Source organism: Equus asinus, chromosome 8, assembly GCF_041296235.1.
Source record: "Equus asinus isolate D_3611 breed Donkey chromosome 8, EquAss-T2T_v2, whole genome shotgun sequence".
NCBI lineage: Eukaryota > Metazoa > Chordata > Mammalia > Perissodactyla > Equidae > Equus > Equus asinus.
In genome coordinates, this window is record NC_091797.1 from 65,570,356 (window position 1) to 65,596,970 (window position 26,615).

Here is a 26,615-nt window from a genome sequence, read left to right on the forward strand (position 1 = left end):
GCAACACGACAGGACTGAGGGCCTATTGGAATATTGCACATCAGGCGGGGTAAGTATAGGAGGCCAAGTTCTCCTTAATTCATAGACGGGAAACTGAGGTCCAAAGAGGTTGACCAGCTTGTTCAAGGCCAGTCAGTCAGTCACTGGCAGTTACTGAACCCAGGACTCTGTGCTGCCCTCTGCTGCTCCCTTAGGGCCCCATGATGGCAGATTCTTCTTCAGCTTACCCTCCTCCTTTGTTCATGTGACACTATATACTTAACCCATTTGGTGAAAAGAAGAATCTGACATGTTACTATAAATTTGTTCTAATTGTATACACCTCTATGTATGTTTTCACATTATGATCATATTCCAAAATTCATTTATGTTGTTTTCAGCATAATATTTCATTTTTCCACACAGATACTAACTATGCTTGTAGAATTATTTAGGATTGCTCTAGTTGCAATTGCTATAAAACCATTTAAGTAAAAAAGGAAATGTATTGCTTCACATGACTGAAGAACTCAAGAATAAAGCTCCAGCTTCAGGCAAGGATAGATCCAGGTGTTCAAAGGATGTCGTTGGGAAGTTGTCTCTTTATACAAGTTGGATGAGCTTTAGCCAGTGTTGCCTTCATTTGCAGGCAACGCTCTCTATGTCATGGCCCCTGACCAACTTACATTGTCACAGCTCCTAGTTCAGAAGCAAGAAAATCTCCTTTTCCCAGTAGATCAGTGAATTTCTGAATTTAGTCTCGTTGCCTGGCTTGGGTTTTTTGGAGCATGGAACACTGGTTGGTCATGTCTGTCAAGTGCCACTCCTGGGTACTGGGGAGGTGTCACCCCTATGAAAACCACGTGGCTTGTTGAAAGGGCATGATTCCCAATCAGGCTGTTGCTATGAGAAGAAATGGGAATAGAGGTGGGACGAGCGAAGACGGCAGTTCACAACACGCGCCATCCTAACAGCCCAGCGGTGGCCATGGTGTTCTTCGGCATTACCCTCATCACACACACTTAGGTTGCTTCCAGAGAGGAACCAGATGCTCTTGGTTCAAATCCCACATCTGCCTCTCTCTCCACAGCTGTGAGCCTCGGGCAAGTGTCTTAGCCTAACTTTGCCTCAGTCTCCACATCTGTAAGATGGGGAGAGCAATGCTGCCTACTCAGAGGAGTGCTGTGAGGATCCCATGAGCTAACGACCCATGGAAAGAATCCCTATCAGCCCCTGGTGCACACCAAGCATCCAATACATGTTAGCCATTATTACTCAGTATTGTAACTAGCATTGCTAATAAAAAAAACCACATTTAATTTAGAAAATCACTTTCACTTTCTATGTATTTCCTTAGAATACATCCCTCTAACTGGAATTGCCTGGTCAAAGGGCCAGCTGTGCTTACACTCCTGTTATTTATGGCCAGATTGCTGTCAGGAGTACTGAGCCATTAATAGTGTCCCAGGCAAAGGGCCTGGTGCTGGGCAATCCGAGCCATCTCCAGCCCTCTAGTCTTGTCTGGAGCAACACTTTCCTTTGAGGGCAAAACAAAATAGCCTGAGCACACGTATGACAGTGGAGGGCTGCCTGGGCTTGGCCGGCTGTCCTACGGTCCTCCACAGTCCCCACCACTGAACAGCTCATGCACCATTTCCTCCCTCCATCCCCCTCTTGCCCTGTCTTCTGGGGCTCATGTCAGCCTCTTGAGACCTGTGCCTATTTCCCTCTCTCACACTCTTGAGCTGCCAGGAACTACTCTAAAGTCCCTGACACCTTTCTTACATTGAGAAACACAAGTCTCTTTTCTCTTTCTTTTTAACCAACCTCCACCCAAGCTAGGCTCTGGGACCTAACTCTGCATAACCAAAGAGAATTTCTGAATCCAAAAAGGCCCTGTGCTATGGAGACTCACAGCTCCTGGAGGCAGGTACACGGTCACAGTCATGCAGCCCCAGCTCCCAGGGACGTCTGTGCAAGGGCACTGTCACCCCCATGTTCCTCTGCGATCTCGGCACAGCCACTCCTGGCTTCTCGGTACTCACGCCCTTGACTTCCTTGCCTGCCCTTCCTGCTTGTCTCTTCTCGGGTCCCTGCCCCTCCAGTGTTGGTGTGGCCCAGGGCTCGGGCCTCAGCCTCCCCAGCTTCTGGGCTGCCCCGAGGAGATCTCGTCCATTCCCTGGTTTTCTCTCCACCTCCATGTGGATAACCCTGACAGTTCCGCCAGTGGGTAACCCATAAGTGCCACGTTCACCAATACCACTTAGACACATTACGCCTATATCTTCACCCCCGGCCCAGACCCCTGCCCTGTGCTCCATGTCTTTCTATCCAGATGCCCACCAGATCCCCTTGCTGGCTGCTGCACAGGCCCCTCTGAGCAAACATGTCTGAAGCGGAGCCTGCCTTCCTTCCTGAAACCTTTCTCCCCGGAACTCCACCTCGGTGAACGGCATTTCTCTCCCCACCGCCAGGCAGCCAGCCCTCCAACTGGGCTGAGGAGTCTTGACTCCTCACTCTCCCCACTCCCAAAGCTAATCTGTCCTGGGACCCCACCAGGCCTTCCCCCAGACTCCTCTGCTGCGTGCATCTCCACACCCAGCCCGGGGCACAGCAATCTTCACCGAGGCCTGCAGCCCCTCCCAGGGGCCTGTCCTGCCTCCTCTCGCCCTCTTCAGCTCAGCCCTCATGCACACCTGAGGGTCCTTCACTAATGACTACATTCACCTGCTTTAAGCACGAGGCTACAACCCCAATGTCTTCATCAGTTTAAAAGTCAGAAAGAAGACAGGATGCTCTCTGGTCCTGCCACTAATCAAACAAAACAAAACAAAGACAAAAACCAGAGTCCCCAGGCTCCTAAGAAAATGTTGCTCCTGCCTTAGACACACATATGGCTGCACTCATTTCCATTTTTTGCTTTTAACAGCAATTCTCACTGCCCTGCCGATGCTGAATGTATTTTCATTTTAAGTGTTCCAGCTATAAGATTTTCAAAATCAGCAGTCAACATAACAGGGTGCGAGGTGCTATGGGAGCCCACGAGATGTAACAAGGTCCCGGTCCTGGAAATGTGAACAGTTTTGCTTGGAAGGTGGAAGTAACAACCTTGGCACATGCAAGTTCAAGTTGTCGCGGGAAGTCAGGCTTCAGGAACCTGGGAGGGCAGCGAGGAGCCTTCCCTCTGAATTTGCCAGTCCTCTCCTCTCACCCGCCGTGGGAAGGGGCAGCGTCTCCTGGCTGGTCAGAGAATCTGCCCTTTGACATTTAGAGTTGGTGACTTCAGAGAGCGGGCAGTGGCATCTGCTTCCCCCTCGAGGCATTCTGGGGTCAGCCACCCCACAAGGACCGCAGGATGAGGCTCTCCTGGCTGGGGCTGCTCCCTGTCCACCGGCCACGCTCTTGCAGCTGCAGCCCGCTGAGCGGGAGGGAGAAGGCGAGTTTGCGCTGCCCCAGTGCATCCCTGAGTCCTCAGTGAAGAGAAGGCAGGCGGCTGTCCAGGGAATTCCTCCCGCGGCTGCCTGTCCTTGCATGTCCTCCCCAAACTCCAAGCCCCCATCAAGAGCCCAGGGCTGGTGTCTGCAAGCACAGGAGCAGAAGAGAACCAGGGGCGAGCAGTAAGGTCCAGTCGCTCAGAAGTCCTGGTGCTCACAGGGACGCACACTCAAGCACAGGGCTGTGACTGTCTTGCTGACAGGTGCCCGGGATTCTGGCTGGGGCCCTGGGCGGGCTGTGAGGAGGGTGCAGACCTCAGCTCTCCGACAAATATGTAGGGAGCACCTCGGGGCATGGCTGCTGCCCTGCACTGACACAGCTTAGACAAGACTGGTCCCATCACTGCTCTCACAGAGCCGACAGTCTAGTGAGGGAGACAAACGTTAACCAGATGGTCTAGCGTGTGAAACATGTACAAGAATGTCCTTGTGTGTTTCTTGTATAAATAAAATACCACAGAGAGGTTTTTAAAGCCAGGAGAAGTACAAGGCACAGGAAAGGGTTTCCTTAAACAAGTGGATTGGAAGGGGCACGTCAAGTGTGAGGAAGTGGGGCGAGCACTCCTGCCAGAGAGAGCGGCCTAGACCAAGGCCCTGCAGCAGGACGGGCACGGGTCCTGGGCAGGAGTGGGAAGAAGTCAGGCACAGCTGGGATGTAGACACAGAGGGGAGAAGGGAGCCCGAGAGCCTGGACAGGAGGCAGGGTCACACGCTGTGCCTCACAGCCCAGCTCAAGAGTTCTGGACATCTAAGAGCATGAGAAACCTTTGAAGAATTAATAAGCCTCAAGAGTGGCGTGAAATGTGTGCGCGCGCTTAAAGATTACTCTAAGCATTTTGCAGAATATGGGTTGTGAGGGGCAAAGTGCACAAGGGAGGATTACTTAGGAGGTTGTTGAAATAACCCCGGCGCAAAAAGGCAGTATTTTGGACCAGCGTGGTAGACTTGCAGATGGAACAGTGGGTGAATGAAACACGGGGAGGAGGTAGGTCCAGCAACACGAGAAGCTTGGCCAGGTGTGACTCATATTAACAATGTTGCTTCTATGTGTCAACAGAATAATCCAGTATAAAGTTAGGAGTTGGCTTGATTTTTATTGGGATTAAGATAAATATATTGTTGAGATTGAATGCTTTCTTAATTGGTGGCTGCTTTTAAGCCAACTGTGAATATATTTTATTCCTACTCTCTAAGGAAGGTTGTGTCCTGTATCTAAAGAGCTGTACCTTTTCAGATTAGAATTTAAATTTACGTTGGAATTGTAAGGTTTTTTAGGTAAATTTAAATTTGAACTGAAATTCTGTCATTGGATAACCAGCTATCACCAGTCTCATTAGGCTTTTCACCTCTACCTATAAATCTCACGATTTTGCAACATAGATGAGTTGGTTCTTTGAAATTGTTCGTAGGTAGCTCGTCTGGTTTCGGGATGTTTAGCTTAAGTTCTCTTTGTTAAATTATTCTAGCTAAATCATTTTGGTAAGCTTTAGCTACTTGGTACTTTTAACATTTCTTTCATCATTCTCTTTCTCTATAGCACCAATTAAAATTTCTCTCTCCTATACTTTAGTAGTTTGGTGAATGTTTTATTTAAATAGTTTGAAGTAGCTGACTTGGGTGTTGTTTGGGCTAGCTTTGGTTCAAAGCGATCATTTTATGTGAAATCTTCCAGGTGTAAACTAGATGCTTTATTTAAGCTACACTTTGATTATCCAAGCACACCTTCCGGTATACTTACCTAGGTATGATTTGTCTCCTTTTAAATGTTTGGATCATGATATTACGTTAAATTATGATTTGTAATATTTATGGAGGATGACAGGCAGTGTGTGTGCACTTGATGGCCTGATTCAATTTAGCTCTCTATTCTTAATTTACTGCTAAATCCTCCTTTGGTTTCTAGTTTCATAGAAACTTTCGTGAACGTTTATATTCTTAAGAGTAGAAAACGTAGCCCATTTCCCTCCATCCTATAAGCTACACCCTGACCTAACGTTTTTGTGTTGGATACTTGTGCTTACTTTAGTACCTTTTTAGGGTTTGCTGAAGATGGCAGTATATAGGCTGCATTAGCAAGGGTTGGTGAGGTTATCAGGGTTTATCGATTATAGAACAGGCTCCTCTAGAAGGATATAGAGCACCGCCAAGCCCTTTGAGTTTTAGGCTATTGCTAGTAGTACTCTGGCGAATAACTTGGTTGTGGTAAATTATCTGGGTTTAGGGCTAAGCATAGTGGGGCATCTAACCCCAGTTTGGGCCTTAGCTATCGTGTAGTCAGAGATACTAAAGTCACTTTCGTAGTTTATTTTACTTTGGTTGTAGCTTTTTACAGCTTAACTGGCTTTTAACTTTATTTGTGATGATATCTTTTGACACACTTTACGCTGGGGTTGTATTAATTTGGGTTAATCGTATGACCACGGTGGCTGGCACGAAATTTACCAACCGCATTTAATATAACTTAGTCAAACTTTCGTTCATGGCTTAATTTTTGTCACTGCTGTTTCCCGTGGGGGTGTGGTTAAGCAAGGTGTTGTGAGCTACTGTTTTAGTGTGCTTGATACCTGCTCCTTTCAATCGTTGGGTGTGACTTGGAGGGCACTCTCACTGGGAAGTGGATACTTGCATGTGTAATTTTAGTAGCAATTAATAAAAAGGCTGGGACCAAACCTATACGTTTATGGAGTAAGAATACTCATCAAGGCATTTTCAGCGCCTTGCTCTGTGTTATTAAGCTACATTAACAAGTTCAGTTTAGGGTGGGTGGTGGGGTTTGGGTGTTGGGTTATTTTAATGGATTTTTTGAGAAATCAGATCTAGCGGGGTGTCTGTCTACAGAAATTTTATTGATTAAAGTAGCATGTTGGTATCAGTGGGGGGGTCCTTTTAGATTGTTGGGTAGGTTTTTAGTGTGAGTGCTATTGTGTGAGAATTAGGCTTTACATAGTTTTGTGTATTTGGTCTTGTTTTTGGGGTTTGGTAAGGTCGTAGTAAATATGCGCAGTGTAAGGTTTAATGGGGGGTTGGGGGGTTGCTAAGGAAATTATTTATTTGCTTAGTAGCGTGTATGTACCTATGTGAACTTTTCCGTATGTCCTGAGTCCCTTGACTGAATAACACCTTATGGTTGGTGATGTGGATAAATAACGTTCAATTTAAGTCCAGCGTCAATGTGCTCGACTGTGTTAAGGCCTCTGACAGCCACAGCTGAGTCACAGCATGCCCACATTATAAAAAATACCAAGTGCACGAAACCATAGTTATGTGTGAGCATGGGCTGATTAGTCATTAGTCTATTAGTCTATAATCGAGATGTCTTCTTTAAGAGGAAAGAATGGGCGATTTTAGGTGGGATGGCCCTGAAGTAAGAACCAGATGCCAGGTATAGTTTCAGTGTAGAAACCCCGACACGTCACGGGACCGGGGCGAGAACGAGGGCATGCTGTCAGGGGACTGCTGACTTCCCAAGGCTTGCTGATTAAGCTCGTGGAATATAGGTTGTGATATGCATATTGACTCAGGAATATGACTGAATGAATGTTCCTGCCTCTTACTGAAGTAACGGACAGTGATAGAGTGTGGGAAGTAGAAGGATGAACCCAAATGATGGCAACGTTGAATCTGAGGTGCCCGGAAGACAGCTGATAGGATTCTCCAGGGATCAGAAAGCTTGAGGGAGTCCAGAGACAGAGTCTGACTGGGAAAAAGCAGCCCAGGGCATGTTCAGGAAATACTGCCACAAAAGAAAGCAGAGCAGGGCAGAGTTAGAATACAAAGACAGCAGGCCTCAGACCTGACTGGTGACACAGAGGCCAGGCGGAGCGAGCCAGCACCTCCTTGCTCGCCCAGGCCCTGCTCCTGAGCCAGGCAGAAAACATGGACAGCAACTACGTGGATGGGAAGAGGCGTCTGATGAGCAGCTGCGAATGCAAGAACTTTACAGAGACATCCAGGGTGACGACGCCCAGGAGAGCCCCAGCGGAGAAATCAATCTCCCAGGCAGTAGCCAGCTGACAGCCCTGGGCAAGAAGGCTTGGCTCCCCAAGATCACTGAAGATTTTACTGCCATATATCAGGCTAAGGATGGCTCCTCAAGGATGGCAAGTCTGGCTCTACTGAAAAGATAGATGATGCTAGTAATGCTGAGAAACCTCTGTGAACAGAAACTCCCAAACCCGCGGATCTCAAAAAGAGGAGAGAACAAGAGGCTTCACGTTGAAGATAGGAATACAAATGTCACGTGACTGGTTTGCCTCCAGACATCACAGTGGAGGCTTCCTCATGCCTTCTGTCTAATTTGTCATAATTATGAGATCCTCAGGCAGAAGCTAAAGTCAAGCTTCTCAAAGATAACCAAAGAAATCTTGAAGGGGATGGGCTTTGCAGTTATTTGAAGAGAGAATCTGTGGGTCTTACATTAGAACTTTTGGATGGAGATGAAATTAGAAGGTAGAAATTGCACATTGAGGCTGCCGAGTTCCAACTAAGGAGAACGTGAGGCTTCAGAAAAGCAGAGGTGCCCGCAGCACAGGAAGAAGTGTCTCTGTAATAACAGCAGCTGGACTGCTGGACCATCCTGAGCACGCCACGAACGAGGGAGTCGTCATCCTCAAAGATGTCCCATCCTGTGGATTCTGAGGATGGCCCGCTGGTGCTCAGCGAGGTCAGAGGAAATCTCTGAGGAGAGTATGCAAAGTGTGGGCCAACTGGGAAGCTCCTTCTCCTTGATAAACACCCAGATGGTGTAACCTCTGTGACCTTGAGGAATGCAGAAGAAGCTGATCCTTGTATTTGAACCCTCAACAGCAGGTGGCTTGGTGGACACCAATCCCTGTCCAAGCGTGGGGTGGGACTACAGAGGACCAGGCTGAGGGGATGCCAAGGGAAAGGGAGGAAAGGCTAAGAGAACGGAGGCTTTCTTTAATGCCCCGAGGCCAACAGAGGCAGTCAGTATTCAAATTCCATCTTTGCTTCAAAGAGCCGGTCTTCTAAAGCAACACATTTCTAGAACATCCTAGCACACGACGAATGCTCAAGAAGCTGTAACTAACATGGCATTTAAAGAACCTACACGTGGAAAGATATTTGACGTAACAGAAGATGGGGGAGATTTTGAAGAAAATCCTTCTAAAAAAGATGCTAAAGAACATGGCTCTGAAGAGTCTGAAGAAGGCAGTTCCAAAAGTCTGAAGACACCATCTTGGAGGAGAACCTCAAATGAAGAGCCTCAAAAAAGATTATGAAGAGGATGGCTTTGGAAAAAGCTTGAAGGCGACCCTGAAAAGGAATCTGAGGAGGACAGCCCCAAAAAGAGCCTGAGGAGGATGTCTTGGAAAGAGAAGCTGAAGACTGCTCTTCAAGACAGTTTGAAGATGGCTCCAAAAACACAGAAGAAAACGGTGTTGAACAGTTAGAAGGAAAGAACCCTGAAAAATCAGAATTTGAAGACGATGGCTCTGAGGGAGCGTCTGATGAGGGACGCTCTGAGAGGGTGAAGATTCAGGTGAAAAGAAAGACACACATGAAAAAGTATTTGATGATGCGTCAGCTGAAAAAGAGGCGGAAGATGCAGGTGCAAAAGGGTTTGAAGGTGCTGATGAAGGGGAGGAAAGTGAGGCAGGGGAAAAGCTGTTGGAAGATGACAGTTCCAACAAGAAGGTGTTTGATGACGAGCATCCAGGGCGAAGCTGTGTGGTGAGTCTGACGAGAAGGGGATGCGGGTGGTGTCGGGAATGCTGAGGAAGACGGGCGCCGGGCATCTGTCTGTCCTCAGCAGCGACCATGAGGAGGAGGAAGAGGAGGAGGAGATGTAATCTCTTAAACTTGCTCTTAGGGAGACGCCCCCATCCACATGCCTCTACACTTCGGGGTCTATTAGCAGTGTCACATGAACGTGTGCGGTGATAGGATGCCATCAGACTAACGCTGGGAAATGATCATTGTAACTGGCACTCAGTGATTTAAAACATGTTAAATGGCTGTTCAATTAAAACCTCATAGTCATAATGCAAGTAAGGAAAAAAAAAAAAGAAGAAGATGATGGAAGAAATAAGTCCAAACAGAGCACCAAAACACTAGCTATGAAAAGATTCAACTTTCCTGTAAAAAATAAAACTCTCAAGTTGAGTCATGAAATAGAAGAAACTAACAAATCTAGCTCCACGCCAAGAAAGCTATTTGAAAATAACCACGAAGGTTGCAAATAGGGAGATGGAAAGATATTGGAAAAGGAAAGAAAGAACCAGCTGGCCCCGGCAACACTGGGCTGGCTGTATGAAACCCTGAAACACTCCAGGCACGTCATGCACGTCAGTAAATAGGTCTAGGTAATTCCGTTGTCTGTCATCTGCTCACAGCATCATCTTCTCTTTGCACATGCTTGTGTCTCCTTGTGTGGTGCTCATGTGATGTGTACATGGCACAGTTATTGCCCAAAGTACCAAGGGGGTGTGCACAGGATGGGCTCTTCCTTCCAGATGGTTTTCAGCCTCTGGGCCCAGGATGCCACCATCTCTTTTCTCTCTTCTTCTGATGCAATCTCAGGAGCAAAACTGATCTGAGGGGCAAGGATCTTAAATCCACAGAAGTGCAGCGTACCGTGCTACAGCCAGAGAGAGAGAGGACTGGTGAGAAGCCACACCCTTTACATATCATTCAGTTAAATACTTAAAGGGGGAAATGGTATGAAACAAACCTTCAAAGAATACTGAACAACTGTAACGCTACGAGGTAACGGAAAACAACTGAGCTGCCCTACAGCCTTAGGCTGAGGCCTTTGCCAGCGAGGTGAAGCTCTGGGCCGTGGGAGCTCCCAACTCTATTCTGATAACTGAGAGTAAACTGCAACCTCTGCTACTGATGCAGACACTAGACATCACGGTTCTGCTTGATTAGACAAATTATGGTACATTCATACGATGGATTATTCCAGAAGAGATTATTCTAGCTATTATGTGCCACCATGGAAGGTTGTTCAAGATAAGTGTTAAATGAAAACAACAAGAAATTTGAAGCAGTATTTGTGGTGTACTACTTATGTAAAAAAAAAAAACCATAATAAACCTAATAGCAAAAAGTATATATGTAAGAATATATATGGGCCGTAAGAAAATACACCAAATTATTAAAAGTGATTCTTTTTAAGGGGAGATTAAGAGGACTGACTTTCTGTTGTTATATTTTATAGTCTCACTTCTTTGTCTGTAATATGTACTCTTTTGCAAACTGAAAAAAATATCAAGATTTTTTTTAAAATAAGAAGAAGTTAAGCTTGGGTACCGGCATATAAGAGACCAGTCGGCAGGTGGAGGAGAAAGTCCAGACTTGTGAATTACCATCTCCCTCAGCAGAGCATCACTGAATGGAATCACTGTCACCATCTTGTCTCTTTTCAAAGACCACTTGTTTTTCTAGAAATCTCTCTCTCCTCCCTCTGCTTTCCTTCCCTTAAAACCCACAGCCTGGTCCAGGCCTACCCTACCAGAGGTAGGCGGGAGGGCAAGAGGCCCACACTCCACTGTCTACGTTTTCAAAGCAAGCCCACAAACTGTCAGGTGTGTGACCCCCTCCTAGGTCGACACACGTCCCTTCGTAACAACCAGAAAGAACAGTTCCCACCTAGGTTCCCACTGGGGTCTTGCGGGAGTCCTGCACCGGGATGCAGCTGTGGGACCGGAGCCTGTCCCTCAGCACGGGTGCTTCACACGTGGACACCGCAGGCTGTTCAAATGCGCTCTGCCCACTGCTCTCCCCTCCACAGCCAGCCATCCTTGGCCAATCCTCGGGCCCAGGGCATGCACACAGGCAGCACGGTGTCCACCTTGGAGAGCGGGCCACAGGCCCTGAGCCCTGGGTACCCAGAAGGGGGTTTGGGCTCTAGCGAGGGGGCACAGCCCCTGGCTCCATGGACCCCTCGCCTGTGGTGGGCGTGAGGCTGTCCTGAATGCCAGGCCCAGGGCACCTCTGGCCAGGGTTCGAGGGCGATGCTGCCTCCACAAAGCTGAGTCAGTGTGGACGGCTCTACACCTCCCTTGTTACACACACAGGGCCACCTTGGGGTGACTCTGTTTACCACAGAGCAGACATCAACTAACCAGGTTTGGCTTAGCTTCTGCCCAAACAATATCAAAGGCTGTCATTATAACATGTGTTTTCCCTACTGGCCAACCTTTTCAGTGCTGCTAAGTAAAAAATGAAAAAGGGCAAGATGTTCTAACTTCCTGTATCCAGGGGGAGGTAAAATGGTCTGGGTGTCAGGCTTCCATCCCATCTCGTCTGACCCCTGGGGGACTGAAGGGGAAGGGGGGCGGGCAGGGTGGTGCAGTGGGTACCTGGAGGGGCCACAGGAAGTATCGAAAATCTCCGCTGACTCCGGTTTTCGTGTACATCTCGGCCGTGCCGCCCGTGGTGAGCGAGAGGAGGGCCAATTTATCCTGCAGAAGAGAAAGCAGATGCCTTTGTGTGGACTCCAGAGGAGGAGATAAATAAGGGCTATTGCCACTCCAGCACAGAGGTTTCCAATGCCCAGGAGGGAAAATGTGAGGTCAGTTCCTTCCAGGGATGGACAACTCTAACATTCCCATCTCTGTCCTGCCCAGCTGCAGGTGATACCCACATCCAAGGAGAGGAAGGAGGGAACAATCAGAGGGACTGGACCAGGGGAGCAGAGACTCTGCTGTGCCCGACTTCAGGTCGAGTGCAGGCTCCAGGGATGCTGTGGGGGAAGTGGGTGAGTGCTAGGCGCTGACTGGTGGCGGGGGGCGGCTGTGACGGCTGAATGAGGCAGTGGGCAGGTGGGCCAGCACCCAGGACCACTCAGCAAATGGCAGCATTACTTCAGGGTCCAAGACGGATCTTTGTGATTCAGTGTTTTCCTTATATGCACTTATTTTCAGAGGCTTTTAGAATTTAAAAAAATCACAGCTCCTCATGTTGCGCATCTAGCAGGTCCATGTGAGCCTGCGCCTGCATGGAGGTCTTGTGTCACCTTATTTTTCCAGGTAGGAAGGTGAAGCTCAGAGGAGAGCTGGGACGAGGCCAGGGCTCGACTGTCAGGAGCAGACCCCTCTCGAGAGCCAGGGCTGACCACCATGGGGCCCATGTCGGCCTCCCCAACACCAGCCCAGGCCCCCGCGGCCATTCACTGGTTAGTTGTGGACGTGTCTGTGCCCCTCACTAGACCAAGAGCCCCATGACTTCAGAAACAACGCTTTCCTCACCTGAGCACGGAACCCGGGGCTTTGCACATAGTTGGTGCTCAATCAGTATTTGTTTAAATCAAAAGCAAACTAGAAACGCAACTTGAAGAGCTGCCCCCCTCCCTCCCCAGTCCCAGCGACTCCTACCCCAGTGCACAGACCTTGAGGAAGCCGGAGTCGTAGAATCCGGGGACGTCGAAGGCGAAGCCCTGGCACAGCACCCTGTCCATCCAGCCCTTCAGGATGGCTGGCACGCTGAACCAGTACAGCGGGAACTGCGGGGGCAACAGCGGAGCCACATGCTGTCTACCTGGTGATCCAGGACTCCCGCCGCCCTCCCCCGCCAGGTGGCCGGGCAGGTGAGGGTACCATGGGGCAGGATGAGCAGGGCGGGACCTTTCTGCCCGTTCCCTCTGAGGCACACAATGAGGACATGGTGATGTTGGGGTGGACGGGGTTGACAACGGCCCTGGCTGCTGTTATAGGTGGCTCTGCATCCCGCAGTGACAGTCCCCTGATGCTGGTCCCCGAGCAGGCGGGAGGCGCTGGGAAGCTCTAGGAGACACTGGCTCTGTGGCAGCAGTCCCTGTGACCGATCCAGGCGAGGGGGCCAAGAGGAAGGGTGTGGAAGAGAAGGTACCCCTGTCCGTGCCTGGGAGTGAGCTGCTGGCCTCTGGGAGTCGGACTGAGTTAGGTGCTGAGCTTTGGATTTCAACACAAACTAAAGCCTTATGCTCAGATTCCAAACACAGCAGCAGTAAGAGCTCCCTGAAGTCCCTCTGGTTCCCAGAGAAGCCCTAACACTCTACTGAACACATCATCAATGGAAGGAACACAGGCAATAATCTGTCACCAAAGGGGAAGGAAGCCCATGTTCCACGTGCTTTCAGGATACATCCAACGCGGGACTCAGCACTGAAATCCAAGCTCCACAACCTCCTGCTGATGACGGTGGCAAGTTGCTTAACCTCTCTGTGCCTCCTTTTCCTGATGTGAGTAGGGCGACTACTAGTTCCCAGCTCACAGCATTGTGCTGAGGATTCAGTGACACACTGCAGCGCCCAGAACAGCCAGTGCGCGGTGAGCAGCGAGCTATGATAACAGTAGCAGTAGTGATGAATGAAATACTTATTAGTGTTGAGTAAAAAAAGAAACTTACAATGCAGATCCTCTGGGCAAAGTATCAGGAAAAGAGGGAATGCAGGGGGATAAGAGAAGTGAAACGGGGTAGAAAAGAGAAAGATCATTACAGAAAGAACAGGCCTTGACTTGCTTCAGCCACCCAGTTACATGAGTGGAGGAGGCGGGGGAGAGGAGGGGCAGCTGGCCCCAGGAAGACAGGAAGAGAGGCGCGAGAGAACTGAGCACGGCTCTGCTCTGACCGTGGGCCAACTGCTGGGGCCCGTCTTGCTGTAGCCCCATCGTTCTGGCATGACTATTAGTAAGTGGACCATAAGCCATATAGCCACCTAGGTCTAAGGCACTGTGATCCAGCCACGTGTAATGAGGACGAAAGAACGTCCTGCATCTTGACCAGACCAGCAGCTCAAGGTCGCTCATAAAGACAGGGATGGTGCCAGGAAGGCGTGCATAGAGGCAGCCTGGGTCAGGCAGAAGAGAAGGGGTGAAGCATCCCTCCTCCCATAGGTGCAGGTTTATTTTATGAAGGGTTTGTGAACTTCGCCTTTCAGGATGTGTTGTTCCATCTGGACCCCTCACCCGACATGTGGGCTCAGCACCCCCATGAGCACAGGGGTCTTGTCCTCCCACCCACTCCCCACCCTCAAGCAGGCTGGAAAACAGAGACAATCTGGACCAGTCAGATTGCTCCCTTCGAGATTCTGGATCTAAACTCCAGTCCTGGGTGCGCAGTGAGGGAGGAGAGCAGAGCCGACGTGCGGAGAGGAGCAGCTGACACGCAGAGCCAGCGAGAGTGGAGGTGTCCAAGCCCCATCTCCACTGTCCCTGAGGCCCAGCCAGCCTGCCCTTGGGTTCAAGGAGACCCAAGTGACGAGGGTCCTTCGAATAAATTCTCCTTTTCTTCGAGTTGGACTTAGATTTCCATCAACCCAATGATTCCCAAAAGCACAGGTTTATTTTGCTGCCAGGCTACGTTCACCTCCACGGCGGCATGCCTGTCTAGCACAGGCGGCAAGTGGCCTTGACGAGCTAGAGCCCATAGAAGCAGCGTCCTGGGCTGGCTCTTCCTGCAGCGAGTCACCAGCCTGGGACAATTGTGAATGAATACACGGAAGGGGGGTCAAGTGAGGCAACCAGAGAGAGGAAGGAACAAAAGAAGATTCTCCTCTTAATGATTAGGATATTCAAGGCAGGAGTTGCCTTTCACCCGAATTACCTGGGTAAATACTCACATGGACAAATCTGGTTTTCATGCAGCCCCTGCACGTCTGGGGTGGGGACGGGAGGGGAAGGAGGGCAACTCAGGGCATGAGTCAGACATTCCATGGACTGCTAGGCTAACGCAAATGCTGAGGGGTCAGGACTTTGAAGGAGTGATATTGGGTACATGGATCTCCTTACCCAGCCAGACACAAATATGTGGGCAAATGTGCTAAAAACACTAATACCACTTCTAGGAGCATGAAACTCAGCATGTGGAAAGAGTCTGACATAAAATGAATCTAATTCACCATAATAATTAGAGGAAAAACGAACCTGAAATATCACTAGATCAGCTTCCTGAACCTTCTTCTGCTCGTCAATGATGTCACTGGTCAGAGACCTCTTCTTGCAGGCTTCATATGCCTCCACCCCATAACGGAAGAAGTCGGGATTGCAGAGCACGCCTGGAGAGGAAGAGGCCAATGTTCTCACTCTCAGCTGGGCGTCCACAGCCCATCCTGCCGATCCCACGAGTGTCACTGTTACCTGGACTCACTGAGCAAGGCACCAGACACTCACCGAGACCTGACCAGGTGCCAGGCCCTCAGCTCAGCTATGTACATAAAAAGAGAGAAAGCTACCGTCCTTATCTTCAAAGGACTCAAAGTCTAGCAGAAACAGATAAATAACCAAATGATTAACCTACAAAACCTGATCGGTCTGCAAGCTCAGTCTAATGCTGTGGCCAGATGAGCCCCCATGCCACCATCAAGATGCATGTGGTCCAGCTCTGGAGTGTGAAACACGTACAGCGGCCGCCCAGAGGGGCAGTAACCAGCTCTGCTTGGGTGGGTTACCAACACATCCCTGGGGATTGGCTTTCTGACCGGGTTTTGAAGATGGGATAGGAGTTCACCAGGTAGCCTGGAGCACTGGAGTGAAGGGGAAGGATGTTCTGAGCAAAAGACGCAGAGAGGGCAGAGCGTCCACCAACCTGGCCAGGCCGGCAAAGGGCCACCAGGAGCACATCTGAGGGACGGGGGCGAAAGGCAGGAGGGCTGCAGGTGATGTGACTAGAGCGATGGGCCAGGCCTCGCAAGCCTTGCTGAGAAGCTTAGGCTTTTCCTGCACGTGGGGAGCTATACGGTGTAAGCAGGAAAAATAAACAGATGGCCTGATGTGAGTCTGGAAAAGCTCACTGTAGCAGCAGTGATTCAAGAGCAAGCCCAGTGGGGGAGGGGGAGGTCAGGCAGGAGCCACCGGTGGGAGGAGGCGTTTGGGATTAGAACTTCCAGCTCTACCTAGGCAACTAAGACGAAAGTAAGTTATCTTGATCTATGCCTTTAATCAGCTTCCTGTCAACCAGAAGGATTCCTCAGGAGGCATTAATCAGGATTAATAACAGGTTGCCATCACGGAGGGCTTCCCACCCCCCAGGCGCCGCGCTCCATACAGGACCTCTTCTAACTTCAGAACAGCCGATGAGATCGGTGTGAGGAAACCCAGACTGAAGAGAGGCTGAGGGACGAGTCCAAGGCCACCAGGCCCTAAGTGGCAGCAGAGTGGGACGACAGTGGAGAACACACTGGCAATTGCCTTATACAGCACAGACTACCTCTGGAAGGGTATGGAGCAAACTGATCCATGGACCTTGAGGGCAGAGGAGCTGCGTGGCTGGGGGACTCGGTGGGAAGGACCTGCATTGCAGACTCTTTTATCTTGAGAGTTGTATATCACGTCAATGATTAGCTTTTTTCAAGACATTTTTTAAATTAAAAAAACACAAGAAGAAAGTTTTAAAAAAGCAGAGCGCTTATCCCACGACTCACCAGCGATATCCTTCCTTGTGGCCCTCGGCTCAAAGTCCATAGCGTAGAGATCAGAAACAGTGACGGCGCAGCCCTGCCTGTTCAGCTCCTCCACCGCCACTCTCTTCAAGGATCCATTGAAAGACCTGGGCTCTTGGTGCGCATAGACGATGAGCACTTTCTTACCTAAATCCGGAGAAGAAACATTCTCTTCAAGAGCAATTCCTCTGTATCAAAATTCAAGGAGGACTAAGACGAAAAGGAGGTGTGTAGGTGTGTCACAGCAGCTGAAGCTAAGAAATACCAACCCTTTTTATGGGTGACAGTTTTAAAATAATGAGCATTTTTTTAATCGAGTTATATCATAGCTCATCATTATTTGTGCTTACTAATACACAAAAATACAACAGGTCAAATTATGATTCCTCAAAAATAACACCACTAAGGGGGGCTGGCCCCGTGGCCGAGTGGTTAAGTTCGCGCGCTCCGCTGCAGGCGGCCCAGTGTTTCGTTGGTTTGAATCCTGGGCGTAGACATGGCACTGCTCATCAAGCCACGATGAGGCAGCGTCCCACATGCCACAACTAGAAGGACCTACAAAGAAGAATATACAACTATGTACTGGGGGGCTTTGGGGAGAAAAAGGAAAAAAATAAAATCTTTAAAAAAAAAAAAGAAAACACCACTAAGTTCTTTAAAAGCCCAACCTATTTTGGCTCTCCTCTATGAGAAGTTTTAGCCCTGTTTCCTAACATCAAAATAAAAAGCTACCGCAATTACTCTTTCGTGTTAACCCTACATTGGCAGGTGTCAGCTACTGCCACAAAGTTGTGCTTTCTTCTCCTCGAGGCCCATCAAAATCTGACACTTAAACAAGATATGAAACATTGGACCCCTAGTTCCAGAGCGGGGAGCAGGGCCTACACAGAGCCCAGCTTTTCGTGGCAAGTCTGACAAGAAGTTCTATGAAGAGTCAGGTCTTACAAGTCCTGGCTGTGTCATTAATAGCAGAAGCCTCTGAAGCAGAATTTTCCCTGTTTATAAGATTCTGTGAGATTATGTACTGATTTCTCCTGGGAGGCGGCTTTGGGGATTTGCTTAAATTTGTCCTGGTAACGTCTAAGACTAAAATGTTCTAACTCTTGATTTAAGTTTCTCAGTTTAGGACCTTGAGGAGAAAACACAAAAGTTAATTTGAAGCAAACAGCTTTGGGACACTTGACTGAGTGTAAAGGTTGAATTTCATGAGTTAGATTAATGGTCAACATTCTTGACTTCTCAGATTCCTTTGTGATAAAAGAACTCTACTTGGGAGCTTAATAGGAGAATGGATACAAATGAAATATCCACACCAGTGGCTCTCAACTGCGGGCAGTGCTGCCTCCCAGGGGATATTTCACAATGTCTGGAGACGGTCTTGGTTGTCACGGCTAGGGGGGAGGGTGCTACTGGCATCTGACAGAGACCAGGGATGCTGCTAAACATCCTGCAATGCACAGGACAGCCCCCACAACAAAGATTATCTGGCTTAAAATGTCAGTAGTGCTGTAGTTAAGAAACCACAATCTACACTATAATGTGTAAAATAAGGTGGATCTTTAGGTTCTGAAATAAAAGGATTTTCATGTTTTATTGCTGGGAGAAAAAAGAAGTTGCAGAATGGCGTGTGTGTGTGTGTATATGTGTGTGCTGTGGGCAGAGACAAAAGTAAAGATGCAGTCATACTGAATGTTTCACCATGGTGACTGCTGGGGCTCACTCACTCAGTAACTATTTATTGAGCACCTACCATGTCTTGGGGATCATTCCAGAGACTAGAACAAAGACAGGATAAGCATGTCCCTTAGTTTCAGGGAACTTACATTCTGGTGGGGTTGAAATGGACTGTGGGAATTAATAAAAGAAACCTGAACTCCACTGAAGTCGGGAAGACCTGCAGGGGGAGCTCTCCTGCGCTATCATACATGGTCAATTACTCCAAAAGGGAAGAGATAGAGGCTCTGACAGGAAGCCAACTGCTTCACTACTCAAGGGAGATTTCTCTCCCCACCCAGCAACACACCAGCCAATGAGAAACACTGCAGCTCAGCCAATAAGAAATGCCTCAGCTCAGCCAATGAGAAACACTGCAGCTCAGCCAATGAGAAATGCCTCAGCTCAGCCAATGAGAAACACTGCAGCTCAGCCAATGAGAAGCCCTTGCTGCCCTGAACTGCTACTTTCCTCCAATGGACTTTCCTTTAGAATAGCCCCTCCCACTCCCCCTTTTTCTCTATAAAGCCAGCTCCCCTTCTTTGTTCTCCAGATTTGCCTATGATTCTCCAGAGCCCGCACATCCCAGATTGCAATCCTTTTGACTATTCCTGAATAAACTCGTTTTGAGGCTTTTTAAGTTAACAGGATAGTAACATAAATAAGAAAGTACAAAGCAAGATAATTCCAGATAGCGATTCTGTAACTGCGGGCCCACTAGGACCAGTTTGAACTGATCCCATCTTATCAATAGAATGATTAAGAGTTGTTTTTCAGAAGTAGTAAACAAAAAAATCTGCAAGTCACGTAGTCAGAGAACGCACAGAGGAGAAAATCTTGACCTGAAATGACACCAGGACCAAAGATTCTCCCTCTGCAGAACCAAAGGACGGGAACAGGACCAGAATGTGAAAGTTGGACTCTTGTCAGAAGTGAGGGGTCCATTGTCCCGGAAGATCTGGCGTTGAAGCCCCTTCCACAGCTTACCACAAACGTTTAAAACATTACCACAAATGTTTCAAGCCCTCCAATCGAAACCTGCCCCACCAGCATTTCCCGTCCCGGCCTGTTCTCCCAACCTCTTAACTTTGGCCCCAAACCGTGAACCAGGGACACAGGGTTGAGAGCTTGGCCTCCTGCCTCCTTGGGCGGTGACCTCACAATCAAGCATTTTCTTTTCTCAAAAGCCAGTGGCATAATAATTGCTTTTCATGTGCATCAGGTAGAGAACATCAATTTTGTACGGTAACAATTCACGTTATAAACAAAAGGGTTGTTTGAATTTTTTATAACAATGTATTCAATCTCCAATTAAAATTTCAACTTTAAAAAGTTTAACTACCCCACAGCTAATAATCACCTGCCATGTGCTAGGAAGACGGATTCTTTCTCTCTGAAGACTGCCAAGAGGTGGGTCTGCTGTTAATCCTGGTCGCTGGTCACGGAAGTGCTCGATGGAGCAGCCCCAGGCTTTCAGGTGTGGTTGTTCTGCTCAGTGACCCCAACAATCTGCAAGAGAAAACAAACACTTGAGGGAGGTGGGGGAGGCAGTGGTGAAGTCAACGTGCTGACTCCAGGCCTCACCACCACTTAGTGAAGGGAAGGAAAATGTGTCAGAAAAAAGTCTTCTCAAAAGAGGCAAGGAACTCTCTGGAGATTTAGGCCTCAGAGGACAAATCATGCAGGCTATCAAAACCATTTTTTTTTTTTTTGAAAGGACTCAGAAGTTTTTCTGAAGGGGCCACAGAGAAGAGGTCCTGGGAAATGAGTCATCCGATAGGAAGAAGGGCCGGGCCTCTCTTCCTCACTTCCTCTCCCAAGCTTTCCCCGTAAGATATTCACCTTAGCTGATTAGACAACGGGCAGGAGTACTGGTAAGCAATTCATAGCTACCATGTCTACCAGAGTCTACAGAGCCCCAGCATCACCCAGGAGAGCAAGAGAGACCAGTACATACGTACGACAGCTGGCACATGAGGCTCTGGAAAATCTTAGTTCTCCCTATGGGGCCTCAAAGGCCAGGGAAGCCTGAATCCTCACCCCTGGCTGGCCGACCCCACAATAACTGGCTTCATTCTGAGAAGAGACAGTCTCCAACAAAGCTGCGCCCACCGTCAGAAAAAACTGCTCAGAGCCTGTGACTCAGGGCCAGTGTGGAGATGCCGCATGTTGTGTCCAAATGACAATTTGTGTGTGTGTGTGTGTGTGTGTGTGTGTGTGTGTGTGAGAGAGAGAGAGAGAGAGAGGCAGATTGGCCCTGAGCTAACATCTGTGCCAACCTTCCTCTATTTTACGTGGGATGCTACCAGAGTGTGGACTGACGAGCAGTGTTAGGTCTACACCCAGGATCTGAACCTGCAAACCCTGGGCTGCCAAAGTGGAGCGTGTGAACTTAACCACTACACCACAGGGCCAGCCCCACAAATGACAATTTTAAAATGTCAATGCATCCCAATAAAAATAACAGAGAGACAGAAATCGGGCTCATCAATGGCCACCACTGGAATCTGGAACAGAGCCTGAATGAGCTCATTCCTGGGCCCTCCATGCCACCAGCTGTGCAGGAGCGCTGGGTAAACTGCTGAGATATGCAGACTGCTGCCAAGAACTGAGGGCAGGGTGAGGGGCTGGGCTGTACCCGGGGCTGGGTGCCCTGGGGACAGAAAGGAAAAGAGGTTTAAATAAGTGTGGCCAGAGCTGAGTCAGGGGCAGGCAGGCCCTTCAAGTGGAGAGAGAGCAAACAGCTCTCACCAGACAGAGGGTGGAAACTCCAAACACCTTCAAACCCCAAAGGTGAGTTTCAGTATTTTCCCATTTTGCTTAAATCAACTATTGACTGAACAGTTAGGAGCCTGCCTCTGGCTACCGAACATCATCTCTCTTGTTCTTTAAGAACAGTCCCTGAGAGCCAGCCCTGATGGCCCAGCAGTTAAAGTTTGGAGCTCTTTGCTTTGGTGGCCTGGGTTTGGTTCCCGGGTGTGGAACCACACCACTGGTCTGTCAGTAGCCATGCTGTGGCAGTGGCTCATATCGGAGAACTAGAAGAATTTACAACTATATACAACTACGTACTGAGGCTTTGGGGCGGGGGAAGGAAGAAAAAGGAGGAAGATTGACAACAAATGCTAGCTTAGGGCAAATGTCTTGCACTCCCCCCAAAAAATTCTGACCTATAAAGTTTGCCTAATACCTCTAAAAAAAACCAAAAAAACAAAAAAGGACAGTCTCTGAATTTATTCCCATGTTAATATGCCCAGCTAGAAACTACATTTCCCAGCTTCCCTTGCACTTACAGGTGGCCAATGAGGTGTAAGCAGAAGCCACCAGGTGGGGCTCCTAGGGAATATCCTTAAAGGGGCTGACTTAGCAGGGGTGGAGGGGGTGTACCATTTTGGCTCTTCCCACTGGCCTTCTGAGCTGGACTGTGGGATGACAGTGAGGACTCAGTCAGTCATCTCGTTATCCTGGGGGCAGAGGCTATGGACTAAGGATGGCAGAAGAGAGATATGAAAGGAATCTGCATTCCTGATGCTTTCTTGGGGCTGTGAGATGGTTCTGGATTGCCAACCTCCAGCCTTCTTTACATGAGAGATCAAACTCTGAACTGTGTTTAAGCCGCTGGAGTTGACTCTCCATTACCAGCAGCGAATGGACACAAGTCCTCACCAACCTACTCATCCAATCCACCGGGTCCCCAGCTTGTCGCAGGACTCGCCCTCTGGCCAGGTACTGCACTAGGTGCTGAGGCCACAGCAGTGAACAAGACACTGAGAATGGAACTTTATATTTATACCCTCGGGGCAGGAAGAGTCAGGGAAAGAAACCCACCATAAAGATCTAGATAGTGATAAGTACTAGTAATAATACTAAGTAATGGTGACAGTGATGATAAAATAAAGTACTCTAGTGAATAGAACAGCAGGGGTACGTTTGCTCTTTCAGAGGGGACGGTCCAGGACAGTATCTCTGAGCAAGCACGTGAATGATGATACGGACCCAGCCACGCAAAGATCTAGGGGTATAGAGGCCCAGGCAGAGGGAAAAGCAAGTATAAGGCGTGAGGTGGAAACTGGCCTGGAGTGTTAAAGAAGCATCAAGAAAGCCTGTTTGACTGGCCTGGAGTTAAAAAGCGGTGGGGTGGGCGGGGGGGGGGGCGGGGAGGTGGTTTGCAGTCAAAGAGGTCATCTGGGAGACCCGAGAATGGCTAAGGATTTTATTCTAAGCCTAATAGAAAGCTGTTGGAGCATTTTAAGCAGGAGAGTGATATGACGTGATAACCTTTTAAAAGGTTACCGGTGTCCTGCAGATTCAGGAGACACCTTATCCTGAGATTCCAAAGGGAAGGCTTGAGATCAAACGCTCTAATTTTAATGCTTACAGCAGGGCGTAGATTCTTCTGTATCCCTCCGCCTCCCCATTCCCTATTGTTTTGCTTGCCCCAATTTACACAGCTACATCACATGCCTGGCCATCAATGGCATTTGAGCGTGTGACTCCCCACCTCATCCAATTCTCCTAGTCGTAGAGAACAAGAAACTGGAGCCCAAGAAGTGAGAGACTTGTCCAAAATAAGAGAAAAGACTCTAATCAGGCTCTTGACTTGCTGTCCAGGGTTCTTCACTTCCCTGTCTTCTCCCTCCTTGGGCCACAGGGTACAGCAGTAACCGGTTTCTCCTTCGTTAGAAACTGTACACTTACCCACGTCTGCAGGAAAAAGGAACCTTGTGGTTATTAAACTATATATACCACATCCATGGGCTCTGATATTTTTGATGCACATGATTTCATCTTAATCAGCATCCAGAAGCTGTTTTACGACGTTTTCACTTCATTTCCTATTCCTTTTTCCATACGATCAGGCCCCGTGCTTGTCATTCTCTAGCTACACCACGGTCTGCATGCCCATTTGTGACCATTTCTCTATTCCTGAGCACTTCGGGTATTTCCATCTTTTTTCCGAAACAAAAACAGCACTGCTAGAAGTGTGTATTATTTAATATATGTTCCTTTGCATGTACTTCTTTGGTTGATATTTCCAGAGAGATTAAAAGTTGAAGCATATTTTTTAGGTTCTGTTACAGATGGCCACAACATCCTAGACAAAGGCCGCGCGCGGTCAGGGAGGCCCAGGTGCCCGCCTCGGCCTTAGCCCGGCAGTGCGTTTACACACCGGTCTTGGGCTGCCCTGTCTCCTCGTTTGCGCTATGCGGGTAGTCACAGCACCGCGTACAGGGCGGAGGGCAGAGGAAACAGACGGCAAGCACTCAGAACGGGCCTAGCACGGGGCTGGCTCGGGAAGAGCCAGTACAGTCCTGGTTGCGAAACGATCAACGGCCCGCGGTAAAAGGGACCACATGTTCCCAGTCCGGCTGGGAAGTGAAAATCGGCGACCTCTCCGGCCCTCAGGCTCGGCCAAGAGCAGGCCCAGGGAACGGCCCCTCGCAGGCCCTAGGTCCCCGGGTCGGGGAGGCACTCACCCTCCGGCCAGCGGACACCCAGGGAGGGAGCGGCAGAACTCGGCCTTGCGCCTCTGGGAGGGAAGCTCTGAGCATCCGCACCAGTTCCCGCTGCGTGCGGCCGCGCGCTGCCAGACGCCCAGCGGTACGCAGCGCCCCGGCGGCCGCGCTCCAGGGAACCCGGACCAAGCGCAATGCGGCGCCCCGGCTGGTCCGCCCACTCGGAGGCGCCTCTCCGCCCCGCCCCGCCCCGCCCCTCCCCGCCCCGCCCACTCCCTGACGCCTAGGCCCCATTCCGCCCCGCCCCACAGCCCCGCCCCGCCCACTCCACGGCTCCTAGGCCCTTCTCCGCCCCGCCCCACAGCCCCGCCCCGCCCACTCCGCCCCCTGAGCCTCGCCGCGCCACGCCCACTCTGAGACGCCTCTCCGCCCCGCCCCCTCGGCCCCGCCCCGCCCCCCAGCCCGGCCGCCCGCCCCCTCCCCGGCTCCGAGGCGACGCGACGCCCCGCCCCCAGCCCCGCCCACGCCCCTCCCCGGCTCCTAGGCGACGCGAAGCCCCGCCCCCCGTCCCCAGGCGGGCCCCCTCGAGATGGACCAGGACATGGGGTAGCTCCGTGCAGGTGGCGACCTGGGGCTTTCTCGGGCTGCAGCGTTTGTTTCGCGATCCCCGGCCTGCTCTCCTGGCGTGGGCGGCGGTCTCTCCCTGAAGTGGCCGGGCACCGGGGCCCCGCCGGAGTCTCTGTCCCAGGGAGGAGGCCAATCGGGAACTTAGGTCAGGGGGCCTCCGCGGGCGCTGTAGGATAAGTGTCCAATCCCCTTATTTAGCATGTGGATATCCAGTTCTCCCAACATTCCCCAATAAATTCTTAAGCTCACGGGCTTTAGATTTTATTTTATGCCCTATTATTTACCGCTTAAGGTAAGTCTCTAAAGACTGGGGAGAAGCAATTGCTGGGAAGAGGGGGCCCCCTCCTGTCTAGGCAGGTATGGGGGTTTAAAAATGAAGGTGTGTGGCAGAACAGTTAGTAATAAAAAAAATGAACTGTTGATATACCCAATAGCCTGTGAGAATCTCTACAGAATTATGCTCAGTGGAAAAAGCCAATTCCCAAAGTTTCCATAGCACATGATTCCATTAATGAAGCATTCTTGAAATGACAGATTATAGAAAGGGAGAATAAATGAGTGGTTGCCAGGGGTTGGGAGGGGTGGGTGTAGCTGTAAGAGGACAACAGGAGGGACCGTTGTGATGAGAATGTTCTGTATCTGACTGTGATATTGTACTGTAGTCTGGCCAGGTGTTATCATTGGGAGAAGCTAGATAAAGGGCACGTGGGATGTCTCTGTGTTATTTCTTACAACTACATGTGAATCTACAATTTTCTCAAAGGAAAAAGTTTTTAAAAAAAAGAAGGCTCAAGGACAAGGATATCCCCTAGATGGTGGAAAGTATGGAGCGAGAGCCAGTGGCTGGGTGTGTCGGGGGAGGGGTGCTGGTGAGCAGTGTGGGCTAATTGTCTCTTCTTCCAGCACTTTTTGGTTTGTGCCACCTCATTTGGTAGCCCGCCTACCATCGTGACCTCCCCAAGGACCCTCCCAAACTCTGTACTTGGATTTCTGTTGTCCTGGGATAGCCCTATTCAAGTAATAGAGCAGAAGGAAGCTTTTCACTGTGCTCGTAATGTTCCTAATGAAAGTGATTGCAGCTGTAGTTTGTAGACCACTGTTGGGGTTGGTCTGTCTGCTGTTGTTTTCCTTGTATTCAGGGGTGAGAATATGGCCTCTCTCTGAGAGGCCCTCATGCCAACAGGGAACAGGGCCACCTTGTCTTGTGAGCCCAAGAGATTACATAGGCAGTCTTCATTTTAGAATGACTTTTATCAGAGGAAAAAGTGCTTGGGGCATTTCTGAAGGTACTGGAAGGTTCCCACCGAGATGAAGTTTGGTTTTGTTTTTCCCCTCCTCTGTGAAAATTAATAAAGGGAAACCTCATTTAAAATGGAGTCAGGAGGCCAGAAGGGGAGCTCCCTTGCAGAACCACTGCAGATCAATTACAGGAAAGGTAGTCAACTAGACCCCAACAGAAGTCATCAACAGGAAAGAATCATTAATTATAGGGAGAAATGTACATCGCATCCCAAACAGGAATTGACTACCCCAGCGACTCAGCCAATGAGAAACTATCATCACCCTGAACTCTTGCTTTTCTCTAATGGACTTTAGTTCAAAACACCCCCCTGCCAATTTCCTCCTTTTTCTCTGTAAAATAACATTCCTCTTTCTTGTTTGTGGAATTTGCCTACTGTCGGCCATAGCATGCACACCCTTTGGCTATTCCCGGATAAACTCTTTTTACTGATAAAGTAACTGGCTGTTTTGTTTTTAAGGTTGATATCGTTTTCTGATGAGACTCGGGATGTCCTCAAATCATCTCTGGGTCACAGAAAGTAAGCAGTCATCCTAAGAAAGGCAGGTGCAGGCTCCCTGGAATAATTGAAGATAGACTTCCTTACAAGGAGGGCTTGTAATCCTGTTATTCAGTGAGAAGGGTTTGGTCAGGTCTTTGTGCTATGAGGCTTTCTAAGG

The 26,615-nt window shown here is 49.4% G+C and overlaps 2 protein-coding genes and 1 pseudogene across 3 annotated transcripts in view; 2 read left to right on the forward strand and 1 right to left on the reverse strand.

Moving 5' to 3' along the window:
* Positions 1-7,399: 7,399 nt before the first annotated feature.
* Positions 7,400-8,716, forward strand: LOC139046030 (17S U2 SnRNP complex component HTATSF1 pseudogene; annotated as a pseudogene).
* A 915-nt stretch (positions 8,717-9,631) lies between these two features.
* Positions 9,632-24,279, reverse strand: NQO2 (N-ribosyldihydronicotinamide:quinone dehydrogenase 2). Of its 2 annotated transcripts, XM_014867430.3 has the most exons (7): positions 24,051-24,279; positions 19,934-20,082; positions 16,843-17,007; positions 15,347-15,477; positions 12,832-12,945; positions 11,804-11,905; positions 9,632-10,074 (listed from the first exon to the last, which is right to left on the reverse strand). In XM_014867430.3, the coding sequence occupies exons 2-7, from the start codon at positions 19,938-19,940 to the stop codon at positions 9,898-9,900; spliced, it is 696 nt and encodes a 231-aa protein (XP_014722916.2). In that variant the 5' UTR covers positions 19,941-20,082; positions 24,051-24,279; the 3' UTR covers positions 9,632-9,897. The 2 variants fall into 2 exon arrangements, with proteins under 2 accessions (XP_014722916.2, XP_044629277.2); XM_044773342.2 differs by lacking the exon at positions 12,832-12,945 and having other exon boundaries at positions 24,051-24,244.
* The window catches only part of SERPINB6 (serpin family B member 6), a 50,770-nt gene continuing 45,432 nt past the window's right edge, over positions 21,278-26,615 (forward strand). The window contains exon 1 of the mRNA XM_070515706.1: positions 21,278-21,366. The gene's annotated coding sequence lies outside the window, so the exon portion shown is untranslated. The remainder of the gene's footprint in view (positions 21,367-26,615) is intronic.